The sequence below is a fragment of the Protomyctophum parallelum genome (assembly GCF_964188405.1).
Source record: "Protomyctophum parallelum genome assembly, chromosome: 21".
Classification (NCBI taxonomy): Eukaryota; Metazoa; Chordata; class Actinopteri; order Myctophiformes; family Myctophidae; genus Protomyctophum; species Protomyctophum parallelum.
This window is the reverse complement of record NC_139713.1, coordinates 29864641-29877629: the sequence shown is the minus strand read 5'-3', so window position 1 is coordinate 29877629 and position 12989 is coordinate 29864641. Positions and strand designations below refer to the sequence as shown.

The 12989-nt window shown below is 40.4% G+C and overlaps 1 protein-coding gene across 2 annotated transcripts; it reads left to right on the top strand.

Annotated features, from left to right (window-relative positions):
- Window positions 1-404: 404 nt before the first annotated feature.
- fbxw5 (F-box and WD repeat domain containing 5) lies at window positions 405-10738 on the top strand. Of its 2 annotated transcripts, none has more exons than XM_083794308.1 (10): window positions 405-521; window positions 2666-2861; window positions 3040-3197; window positions 3380-3563; window positions 4081-4229; window positions 5388-5723; window positions 5921-6104; window positions 7374-7521; window positions 8104-8316; window positions 8593-10738. In XM_083794308.1, exons 2-10 carry the CDS (start codon window positions 2675-2677, stop codon window positions 8876-8878), a joined length of 1845 nt encoding a protein of 614 aa, XP_083650434.1. In that variant the 5' UTR covers window positions 405-521; window positions 2666-2674; the 3' UTR covers window positions 8879-10738. The 2 variants fall into 2 exon arrangements, with proteins under 2 accessions (XP_083650434.1, XP_083650433.1); XM_083794307.1 differs by lacking the exon at window positions 405-521 and adding an exon at window positions 1928-2037.
- Window positions 10739-12989: the final 2251 nt, after the last annotated feature.

The following is a 12989-nucleotide window of genomic DNA, read 5'->3' as shown; positions in this document are numbered from 1 at the left end:
TCCATCATCCATAATCAGGCGTCAGTCACGGTCTTGGGAGTTGGGACCCTGGGTCCTTATTCATATTAATAACCCTTTATGTAGTAACAAGCATCTAGGAATCGGAATCACGCTGACGTGTGGTGTATGGCATGTCAAAATCTATGTTTCGATCATGACTCCAGTCTCCAGAAATAGCTGGAATACAAATTATCGTCGCTGTGGCATTTCCCCTGTGTTCAGTGTTCACAAAAGCGTCTGGTCTCTGCAGATACCACTATCTTGAGATATTTAGAACCATCGACTATCACTATAGTAGATGCATAGATTAAAAAAAAACTATCAACGGCACAATTTGCAATACGTAATTTAATTGCAAACGTTTTGTTTGGGGCGAAGAAAGTAAAACTGATTGCTAATGCCTTGAGCGACAACTCTGGCATCTGTTGTTCAAGAGTCTGATTCACCGGTTTGGGGATAGACTGTCCTGTTGTCTGCTCCGTTAGCCCTCTGATATTCTGTTCAACTCGTCGGACGAGCAGGTATGTATAGATATGTCCTATGTAGCCATGTGTGTCTGATTCTTCACACAGTTTATTTAATTAAGTAAAGCTATATAAAACAAAACCTGTTGATAGAAAGAACTGAAGGCAGAAATAATCTGCAAATGTCAGTTTTTTAAGATGAATGTCGGTAGCTATAGCTAACTAGCAAGTTAGCCAGCTTTGCTAGCGATCAAATCCGCGTCTGCTTGGCAAATTTTAACATTTTGTTTTGGTGAATTCAAGGAGTATACTACTCAACAACACGATCGAAGTAAAATGTTATTAAATCTATGAAGTAAAATTGTCGTCTTGTGTTATGATGATATAATTTTATGTCCGTATAAATGGTGAAACCTAACTTGTAGTTAGTTGCTAAACTTAAGAAGGGTCTTAATATTTTCGTAGTTGACAATAAAATGTTGAGCTTTTGAAAAAAGGGTCCTTTAAAATCCTCTGCATTGCAAAGGTTTTGGGCTTAGGCAACTATCTAACACCTCCGTCTGTTTACATCCAATTTGTTTGACCAGATGTTTTGTTTGCGTCCACTCTTCCAGTCTTGTTTAGTTCTTAAAGCTTTTTATTTTGTAGTAATGAATAGCAATTGGTAGCCTTGGTGTCTTTGCTGTACTTAGTTGTTTTTCTTTAGTTTGTATGCTGTAGAGTGTAGACTAGATGTCAGTTATTACAAAAATAAACTACCCACATCAGTTTGACATCAATGTGTCTGTCTAGAATACTTGAATGCATTTAATGCTTGTTCTTTCTTTGTGACATCATTTGATTTGACTTTGATTAGTTCCATTATGCTTGGCATACAGTATATATATATTTTCATTAAAATTCATATGATCTGTTGAGCCAAGTTGCTCAGACTGCAGGACCATACCACCATAACAGCCTAGCCCCGCTTGGAACCCTACATATGTAAAGGTTTCTGACATTTGGATGACTTTACACGGAGGGTCCCGTAGCATCTCTCCCCGGCTAAATGTTACACAGACGTACATACCATTGGAAACGTACGTGCTGCGCATTCTTGATGGGGGTCAGTTGTTTCAAAAGAAGCATATAGGAGACAACGGAAACGGCTGAGAATTTTCCTTTGGCGCAGAAGCCGTTAAGTATTTCTAATCTGTGTTTGACCGTTTTGGCAGCTCTGAAATTCTCTCTTCCTTCCTTCCTTGACTTCCTTATTGACATCCCATTGTACCGCCTCCCGCACCGACAGTGGATAGCTGCAACAGAGCAGATCAGAGGCAGGAACGTAGGGACGCGCAGCTAGCCACTGTCTGTGCTGGAGGCGGTACAATGGGATGTCAATAAGGAAGTCAAGGCAGGAAGGAAGAGAGAATTTCAGAGCTGCCAAAACGGTCAAACACAGATTAAAAATACTTAACGGCTTCTGCGCCAAAGGAAAATTCTCAGCCGTTTCCGTTGTCTCCTATAGCTCCTATATGCTTCTTTTGAAACAACTGACAGCAATCAAGAATGCGCAGAACGGACGTTTCCAATGGTATGTACGTCTGTGTAACATTTAGCCGGGGAGAGATGCTACGGGACCCTCCGTGTAAAGTCATCCAAATGTCAGAAACTTTACGTACATAGGGTTCCGAGCGGGGCTACATAACAGCCTTGCATTGCAATGAACGGCTGAAAGGTGGTATGGTGATCCCTGTAACTCAAGTTAGAAGCTCCCAGTTGCCATGCTGAAATTAGAATCATTACGAATGGGAGGGTTGGGTTATTTGTGTTTGCAGGGGGCCGTAAACATTACACACCGACATAATCTATTAATATCAGCATTATGCATTACTTGTATGTGCTATAATATAATGTATCTTTTGTTGAAATATGTTTACTTGGATTGACATGCCTTAAGGCCCAAACTGCACCAATGCAACTCTTTGCAACAAATCAGTTTTAAGGACATGTCACACCAATTCACCACTCATTGCAACTGCCATTGGGGATAACCGTTTGGTTTCAAGGAGTTGCATGGCAAATCATTTGTGCGTTTTTGGCCTAACTTTGACACTTATTGTGAGGAATGAAATGAATATGGCTTTAATTGCTTTCCTTTATGACGTATCTGTCATATAATGGTGAAAGTTCCTTTCAGTTATCTAATTTGTGTTTCTCAGGATGCCAGAATGGATTGTGATCCAGCCCTGCCGGACAGCCTGGTTTTGGAGATCTTCCTACACTTGCCCCATGATGCTGTGCTGAATGCTGGTCTGACCTGCAGACAGTGGTTGGCAGTTTCCAGAGATGAGTTCCTGTGGAGAGAGCTGTTCTACAGCTATTACCGCATCCCCCGCTCTGTACCTAGACACCCAGGTAAAGGAGGACATTGTCTTTCATTTCAGGAATTCATGGTCATTTAAAAGAAATAATTGAAACACTTGAATAATGTATTGTAAAAACACTAACTAGAGTCTATAGTATGTCTACAGAAGCCATGTTAAAAACTGGTTTACACTCCTAAATTCCTCCTGTCTGAATATATTTTCTGCAGCGGCTGTGTCCTGGTTCAGGGAGTTCAAACGTCTGTTTGACTGTATCCCATGTGAGGAGGTTCAGACCCTGACAGAGCACCACGACCAAGTTCTCCACCTGGCCTTCTCCCACAGGGGTCACCGTTTCTCATCCTGCTCCAAAGACTGCACTGTTAAGGTATCTATTGATATTATCTTTTTGTGATATATATTTTTTTAATTGATCTGTCTGTTCAATTACTGTCCTCTTCATTATCCTTCTTTCAACGCCTATTGTTTTTTAATTTGATCTGTCTGTTCAATTACTGTCCTCTTCATTATCCTTCTTTCAACCCCTCTTGTCTCCTCTGTCTGGCCTAGCTATGGGACACAGAGCGGCCAGATGGCACCATCTCACTGGTACACAGCTGCAGCATGCGTCAGTTCAACTGGGGCTACACCCAGTTCTCCCAATTCAATGCTGATGACAGCCTTCTCCTGGTGTCTGGAGTCTACCTGGGCACACACCACTCCTCATCTGGAGAAATCGCCGTCATCAGTATGGGTAGGAACAGCACATTCCACTGCCAGTTTAGCCCCACATGACACCACATCGCCTCGCATGGCCCAGCACCCCAAATACCTGCCATTTCCATTACACAAAAGTACCCCCCCTCCCCTCCCCCATGTAGGCTAGCTGTCCTGCTACTGAGCAAAAACACTTAAAGGAGAATACCCTCATTTTCAACATTTTACTATGTCATTAATTAATATACCTTAGAGTTGTTGTGTGGAAATAATAAAAACGTACCCCCATTCTGTGTTGCCTAGAACTGGAGGTCTGAAAAAAGCTCTAACATTATGAAGTACATATCAATGACCTCACAAATATGTACTTCATAATGTTACTGATTTCTTTTCAGACCTCCACAACTCTTTCATCCATGCTATTGACCATTCACCCAGAACATTGCACTCATGCTAGTATCCATCCCAAAACATTATCTCAGTACACTTTTTACAACAACAAAAAAAACGAATAAGTTAGTTTATATCTTTTGTGTTTTATTTCTACCTTACAGACAACTACACACTTTTGTCGCGTGTAAGGAACAAGCCCTATGATGTGTTTGGCTGTTGGCTCAATGAGACCCATCTGATCTCTGGGAAGCTGCATTGGATAGGAAACATGACTTCCTGTTCTGTGCTGTGGCTCAATAAAGCTTTCCAGGTCAGAAACATTTTTCAACTTTTATTGATCCTGTATTTAAGGTTTGTTTGTTTTGTTTTCTGTTGTCCTTTTTCTTTGGGGTGAAAATTCAATGTAATTATTCTTGTACATTATACTTGTGGGGTTTATTAAGAGAAGCTGTTAATGCAACCACTTATCATTTCTCAACTTAAAATAATTCTTCTGTGAAAAAACCCAATAAACAAAGCAAGTAATGCTAAATAATTTATATTCACAAATTACTTTTCACAACGTAAGTCTTTCATGTGACCTGAATCAACACGATCCCACCAACCCTCATTATAGAAGATGGGACAGTTATGTTTCCCCAAATTTGAATGTAAATTCACCCTTTTTATGCACACTTTTATCATATGGACTGTCATTTCATGCAAGTCAATTTTGAGCTTGATTTAAGAAATGTTTATCTGATCAGAAGAAATATAGATGGGTGTTGAACGTCAATTTGTCCACCATGTTGGTAAATGTTATTAGAATAGTCAGAAGTGCACAACTGCAACATCAATTTACCTTACCGAGTACTAGATGGCTAGGCACAAAAATATCCAACATACTTAATAGATTCCTTCACCATTTCCTTGCCTGCTTGTTTGATCTGATAGGAATTGCTATTGGCATACATTCCACTTTATTTTGTGTTTTCCCTTTTATTCCCCAACTTAGGTGTTCTTCCCCATGTGTAGTGTGGTCACTGTCGCTATAAGGTGTAGTGGTGCCTCCAGCTTGGCTGGGCACTTCAACTAGTATGTAACTCCACCAGTGTGGTAGAAAAGGTAGCTCTCCACCAGTGTAGTAATAAAGGTAGCTCTCCACCAGTGTTGTAGGCATTGTGGGTACACTGCCTGGAATAGCCTACAAATGAAGCTACAGCTGACAGACTTGGTTTCGTAGGAGAATGTAATTTAATTTAACAGCGGGGAAATAAATGCTATTGGACACTTGAACTGTTTAACTTGTTTTTAACCACACTGTGCTATTGATCTAAATGTATATTTGATGTTGAGTAATTGAGTTGTGCAACAGGCCATTGCTATAAAAGAGCCGGTATGTATATATATATTAGAATAAATTGTAATATTTATATAAATGTGAATAAACTCAAAGTTAGATAAAATCTCTCATCTTTCTTTCTATCAGGATATTGAATCAGAGAATGTCAATGTGGTAAAGCGCCTCTTTAAGATCCAGAATGTCAATGCCAGCACCATTCGAACAGTGATGGTGGCACACTGTCGTCGCCATGACAACCCAGACTTGCTGCTGGACTATGAGGCTCAATCGCAGGCCCGGGCTGGTGCCCAAAGTCACAAGGGGCACCAACACCAACCCTTGCTCTTTGATTTGGGCAGCACAGAATATGAGGAAGAAGAGGATGAAGATGAGGATGATGATGACGACAACCATAAAGCGCCCAAGCTACTGGCTGCCCACCTTCCACAGGCCACTATTTCAGGGCTGGATCATGTAAAACAGGTGATGTAAAATGTTACTGTTCAGTCGTTGATTAAAGTCGAGCTTCAAGGCGCGTTACACTCTGTTCGACTTAAAGCTTTATTTTAGTGAATTTGTGAAATCAAAGTGGTTCGCAATAACTAAAAACTTTATTACATCTGATCTCTTGGCCACTTGCAAGTTGCAACTGTATCTTCCTGACACTGTTCTGTTTTTAGGGTTGTCAGAATGTAGGGACCACGGAACGGGTGATTGAGGCCACGGTGGCCCGGATGATGGGAAGAGCCCACACAAAGGCCCCTGATCCCACTCATATGGGCCCTTCTTCCCCTGGGGACGACGAGGACAAGACCTACCTGCTCTTCACCACTGGCAGCCTTACCTACTCCCCTCACCAGATAGGTATGGGAGGCTTCACACGAGTAAATTATGACTACCATAAATGTAAAACAGTTGGTTCACATGGATTCAAGTTATCAGTCACCACGACTGATTTCAGTCATTTGGATTCCATAGAAGCCAGCATGTCTTCGGTAAAAGCATGCTGCGTACCAAAAATAGCAGATCTACAAGCTCACAACAAGTCGCAGTGTGACCTGTTATTTTCAGACATTTGTTATTTTAAGATGAAAGAGTATTTGAACTAGTAATAGTAGAATACAAGTTTAGAAGCATCTTCCAGAATCATCTCAGAAATGTCATGATTTCTTCAGATGGTCAGCCTAATACATCATTACATTTTCAGTCTTGAGAATTTATTTTTGCTTTATTTCATGGGTTCATGATGCAAATGTTATCCTCAGTTGCTGCTGTGGCTTGTTATTGGGTGGTGCAACCACTCCTACATCCAGCAATGTCCGTGTACCTGTGTACCTGTGTGAGCACGAGTGGTGTGTGCATGCGTGAAATTGGAGAGGCTGCGCACGCAGCACAGAAACAGATCAGATCTTGTGCTAAATAAATAGTGTCAATGCTAGCGAGCTAAAATATAGCCATCCTTGCTCTAGAATGCACCAATGTTTCCATCTAGACCACCGGATAATCAGCAAAGACCTCCGAACATCGCGCTAATTGACCAAACCACGGAGAGCTCCGTAGATTAGGAGTTATTCAGCTTTTAGTTTGCCTGTATAATGGGAGGTGTACGGGACCGCTGTTGTGCAACCCGGTCTAGGTTTGCTAAAGAAGGAAAGGCAGAGCCAAAATAATAATGAAAAAATAGTTCTCAGCGACGCGGATTGATATCCATAATAAAGCTAATCTGACAGAGAGAGAGAGAGAGACTGACAATTCTTATTCTCTAACAAGTCTTAACTTCATATTCAAGTTACATAGTTTCAGCTGGAAGTGAGATTCTCCGGTGTGTATGTTCTTTTAGAAACATTAGCATCATATGCAGTTGTGTACATGCTATTTATGTGTATTTATACATTTAGGAGCTATTTAGATGTATACTGTATGCCATCAAAAATATTCCAATTGTTAGTACTGGCCTGGCCACATTATCACCATTACCATTGATAAACTAACAAATAATGTGCCTTTGATTACGGTTTATAAGAATTGCTTCTAGAGATGTCTTTATTATCCACAAGGGAAAATTGTTTTGCTCAGGTCAATGCATACATTCAGGACAATAGAGAGTTTTTTCCTAATGTTTGTCTCCTCTAGGTATTAAGAGGATCATGCCTGAACAGATGACCACTTGTGGACCTGTGCTAGGCGAGGAGCGGAGCTCAGATGAGTTCTTTGATTCACTGGACCATGTGATTGACATCCATGGCCATATCATTGGTATGGGCCTTTCTCCAGATCACAGGTAAGAAGATGAAGTGGTTGGTTAATGGTATTTACAAAGCAGTGTTCGAAGCAAATTGAGCAAATTAATATGCAAGCATGCCTGATTTCATTTTGTAGGAGAGATAGGCTATCTCTCCTACAAAATGAAATCAGGCAGGCACACAGTCAATCAATTTCTATATTATGGAGTATTTCAACTGTTCCCCAGGGGAACTTTTCTGCATTTGCAGAAAACATGGGCGATCTTCGGATTCCCAGATGGCCTCTCTACCTAGCCACTCAAGCTGATGCTGCCGTTTTGTAGCCCTGTCATACGATTTCTATGCCTCTGTCATGTAATGTCCTCTTTCATTAATTGAGTTTGAAACGCTGAGGAAGGCCGACATGCTGAAACGCGTCCATTTCTCTAGGTGCTGTGTGTGTTCATTAAAAAATAAATCATAAGAAAGAAACTATACTCAAGAGTGTGGATATTCCTACAATTTTCCATTGAACGTTTAAGAATCTGAACCCAGCTACAGATACTATTCTTCAAGACTCTAGAGTAGAGTGCGCCTTCTCCTAACGGTTGTTGTTCTCTTTCATTACCTATTATGGCCAGGTATCTTTATGTGAACAGCCGAGCGTGGCCAGCAGGGTGTGTGATTTCTGACCCCATGTCCCCACCTCCCATCGCTGAGGAGATTGACCTGCATGTCATTGACCTGAAGAGCCTCAGGGAGGAGCGGAGGAGCTTGCGTGCCCATCGAGCCTTCACTCCCAATGATGAATGCTTCTTCATCTTCTTGGATGTCAGCAGAGACTTTGTTGCCAGGTTAGTCACTACTGTAGCTACAGTATCATGATGATCACCAGAATGTATGATTCCATAGTTTGGAATCCATACATTTGATATTCATATGTATGCATTATGCAAGGCCCATGGAACGTGTTCTTTTCATAGTGGCAGATGATGCATCTTTTTTTTTCTGGCAGAATATGGTATTAGTACTAGTAAATTAATGTTGAAGAGCAAGCGAACGTGCACTGGTGTAAAACTGGACGTTATACCAAAATGTTTCTGTTGAATATGTACTTCTTCTGTCTCTAGTGGTGCAGAGGACAAGCATGGATACATATGGGACCGCCACTACAATATCTGCCTGGCACGTTTGGCCCATGATGATGTGGTCAATTCTGTGGCCTTCAGCCCTGCGGACCAGGAGCTGTTACTCTCTGCTAGTGATGACTCTACCATAAAGGTGTGGCGCTCACCACGCATGGTTCGCCTGGCACAGACCCCTGCACATCCACAGAGGCCTCGCAACCTCCTCTCTTCCTGGTTGTTCCGCAGCAAGAACGCCGCCTGTACCAACAGCGTCAATGGAAAACCATGAGTCAGGTTCGAAAGCAGATAAGGAAGGAGCGAGGGAGGGAGGGAAAGAGGAGAGCAATGTGTTATCTTTTCCTCAATGACGTAAATATACATACACTCCAGGTATACCCAGTGTGGGATACAGCACATGGTTTGACCTTGAACTCTGCATCGCAATGACAACGGTACTTAGTGTCTTCAGCCTCCGTGTCATTGGATGTGATGTGATTCGAGGGTTGGACACAATGGGGTCTGTTGCAGCAGTAATTGTACAGAGCTCGCCGTACTCTTGCTGTTAGCAGAGGTGACCTCAAGTCAAAATGGCAAAAGAGAAACAACCCAATAATGTATGTGTCGAACATTCTAAGAACCTTTTTGTCTGTATATACAGTATTCTGGTAAAGTACACAAGTCGAAGGGTAGGCAGGTCTCCCTAGAAATTATTTGGGAGCCTTTTCATTATGGGTAATAATGTATTACCCATAATGTAAAAGCTGTTGGACAGTCTCCCTAGAAGACATTACCCATAATGTAGATGTATGGGGAGATGGCACTTTTTGCCAGTGGTGGTCACATCCTGCCCTATAAAGACAGAACAGTGCAAAATATAAATCATGAAAATGTCCCCCACAATGCTGGAAGGTTGAGTGGAAGGTTGTGTATTTTATTCTTTTTTTTCTTTAACCATAATCACAAAGATCAAAAAACAAAAGCAATATTTTTGACTACAGTCACTGTACTGTGCCTCAGTTTTCTTGACATTCCATTGTTTTGGTTCCCAGGAGGTAGTAGGTCTCTACCTTTTGTGTGATTGACCAATTATTTGTATTTTAACAGAACTGTAAATTAAGGAATTTGTTAAATTGTTGCCATATTAATATTTAAAACAAACATATTGTGAAAAATGCAGATAAGATAATGATCTGCCTATTAGTTAAATTTGCTGTTTTGTTAACTGAGCCAATGCTTTAACTTACATTTTAGATGGATACATAGCTGAATTGTATATAAGTTATGTTAGTTAAGTATATAAATTTGGTAATAATGTACACATCGTCCCTTTATTTGTTGTCATTGCCCTTTGGGCATGTTGTTGCAAAGCTTGGCATCCACAGCAATAAATGGACAGTTCTCTGAAACAGGTGTCTGCTAGGATTGTTTGGCTCAACATTTACTCGGGTGTAAAATTGGATTAGTGACTAACGTTTTACTCATCACAGTTAATGCAGTAGTGGGCCCTATATGCAAAATGTCTCTCTTTCTGAAAAGCAGGAAAGCGTCTGTCAATTTAGATTTTAGCATTGACTATAAAAAAATAGCAGATATACAAGGTCACAGCACGCCATGCTGCGAGCTTGTACAATGTACATCCGCTATATTTCTTTGGAAGATCTTGAATCATTTTGAATTTTTTAACAAATCTTGGCACAAAACATTTTCAGATGTTGTGTCCGTGGCCAAATACATATAATTTTGCCCGTGCTTGGCATGAAAAGATTTGAAAACTACTGATTTTGAAGGAATTTGTACGATCGGTGAGAATCTGTATCGGCAGTTATGACCCTGCAAATAATTCGAGATTGGATATTGGTCATAATAATTTCATAATCGTGCACCCCTACCAATTAGTCTACAAATTAATACAGTACAGATTAACAAGAGACAATCTGATGGCGTAGGCAGGAGGCACGGCAGGTGAGGAAGGAAAGTAATGTAAACATTGAATGATCCCAAAGGACAGCGTAAGATGGAGATGGCATGTCGAAGTTGCTCGTACCTGGGGGACGGCACACGTTGAGCTCATGCAGGTCTTTCACAGCTCTCTCGCTTCATTCAGGCCAGTCCTCCACATCATGTTGGAGTTGGAGATTATCCCATTCTGACCTGAGATCAGATTCTAAAAATGTCTATTACATCCTGACAGTTTCATTATTAACCCATTCTGACCTGAGATCAGATTCTAAAAGTGTCTTAGATTTTTAAAAATAGCAGACCTACAAGCTCGTATCGCGCCACTCGGTGGCGCGATATGAGCTTGTAGATCTGCTATTTTTCAATAGCTAAAGCATAACATGATGCCAACACCAAAATGGGTGCCCGGTCAGAATGGGTTATGCAGCTCGTATACAAGGAAGCTCAGGTAGTTGGCTGGATGGGATATTTTTGGTTTTATTATGAATCATTAAATGAGTGATGTATCCACTGTCCATGTGTGGAGTTATCCAATCACAGAACACTGATGCTTTTCCACTGTGTACTGGACTATTATTCATGGCCTCCGCTCAATCATCTCTCAGGGTGCTACACTAAACGTTTATTTGTAATTTTGTACTGTCCAGTAATTGTATGGTGACTTGAGCCAGTAAAGTTAACGGGACTTTTCCAAAGCAGTTCATAAGCCAGGATTTAACTTGGGTTGCAGTGTGTTGAAGGTTGAGGCGTCTGAAAAAATCATCTTAACTCATACAGGAGGAATATCCCATGGCAACGGTTCATCATACATGTTTAATATTCCATAACATTTACATGTTTGCTACCCTTTTTTATTGCCATGAAAAACTAAACTGACAAACAATAAAAATCTGACTTGAATGAATAGATTATGCATGTGGCATACCAAGAAAGTTATACAATAATATTTAATCAATCCAATCATATTGTCAGGGATAAACTCAATTTTGCCAGTCGTGCCCAATCACTGCTTCTAAGTGGTGCTGCACTCCACTTCTTAACCCATTTTAGGCGGAAACCCCTTTTGGTGTTAGCATTATGTTATGCTTTAGCTATTTAAAAATAGCAGATCTACAAGCTCATAGTGCGCCACGAACTTGTAGGTCTGATATTTTTGAAAAATCGAAGAACCACTGACATAGAAACATAGCTTTTTCAGAAAACTGTCTGGATGTAGAAGACATTTTTAGAATCTGAGCTCAGGTCAGAGTGCATGTAGGTCCACCTGGTGGACAGATGATAGTATGCACCATCCTGGCATGGTCTGTCCAGGCAGGTCTCACCAAGTTTCATTCAGTCTATTGTCTGAACTATAGTCAAAATAGGACCATAATATCATCAATACTGCAAGTTCATATTAATTAATCTGTAACGGAATAATAAGTCAAAAATATGGTCCCACATATTAAATTGTTATGTATTATAATAATGCAATCCCTAAAGTAACCATTTGTACAGAAACTACACAAACAGATTTTATTTTATTTTAACAACTTTTAGTGGGCAGAACATTTAAGTGAGTTTTCTCTTTCACTACATGGCTTTGTAGGGCAGTACAGTGAATAGCGAGGTGAAAGGGGGGGGTGAAAAGTGGCACTAATGCTCAACTATCAAATGTTTATTTCTGTCATATTCTTCCGTATTTAAGTCTTCATATGCGTGTGCAATGCATGTTTGCACGAGTTTGTATATATGCTTTCACGTTTCTTTTTTTAACTGTTGGGATAACATGTCATCGGTTGTATATGTATGGTTAGGGAAATTAATTGGATAGTAGCCTGTTACTAATGACAAACAGCATTCTACATTTCAAGTGACTTACAGTTACAGCAGTGGTTCTCAACCTTTGTACTAAATGTTCTGTTCTGTACTAAATGTCAAAAAATACTGACCACCTCAAATCTGACTGAAGATACAATCCTATTATACGGCATCTTGTCTTCATTTGTAATCCACACCTTCAAGTCTACTATTCAACAGTAGTAGCATCATTGTGTGTATTGAAAGGAGTTGTAAATTTGTTTGTTTTTGTTTTATTCCTTTGCCAATGCACTTAATTTTGCCAGGTTTGAGTAAACCGAATAAAAAAGGAAAAAACATCAGCAATTTTGCTTTGTGGTCAACCAATGGGTTCTACAGACGTTTCATAGATCAACAGGGAACAGCTTAGCTATAGGGTACCACTACATAACTCATTATCATTGGGAATTATGCTGTGACTAATTTTCTCAGGTAGCCTACAACATTCTTGTAGATACCTTTGTGGTTGTTAAACAAGGTTTAGTAAACTCACTGAATCCAGGACCCCTGTCCTATACACACAGAGAGTGGTTAATCTAGAGACCAGTCAGACGCTTTTTTATGAACAGGGGAAATTCAACTTTGCCACAGCGACGATTTGT

What these genes read in the sequence shown, in the direction of transcription:
- fbxw5 (XM_083794307.1), top strand. An exon ending in CCAAAGACTGCACTGTTAAG is followed by an intron (nt 3,198 to 3,379) that starts GTATCTATTGAT and finishes TGTCTGGCCTAG; the next exon opens with CTATGGGACACAGAGCGGCC. An exon ending in GGCTCAATAAAGCTTTCCAG is followed by an intron (nt 4,230 to 5,387) that starts GTCAGAAACATT and finishes TCTTTCTATCAG; the next exon opens with GATATTGAATCAGAGAATGT.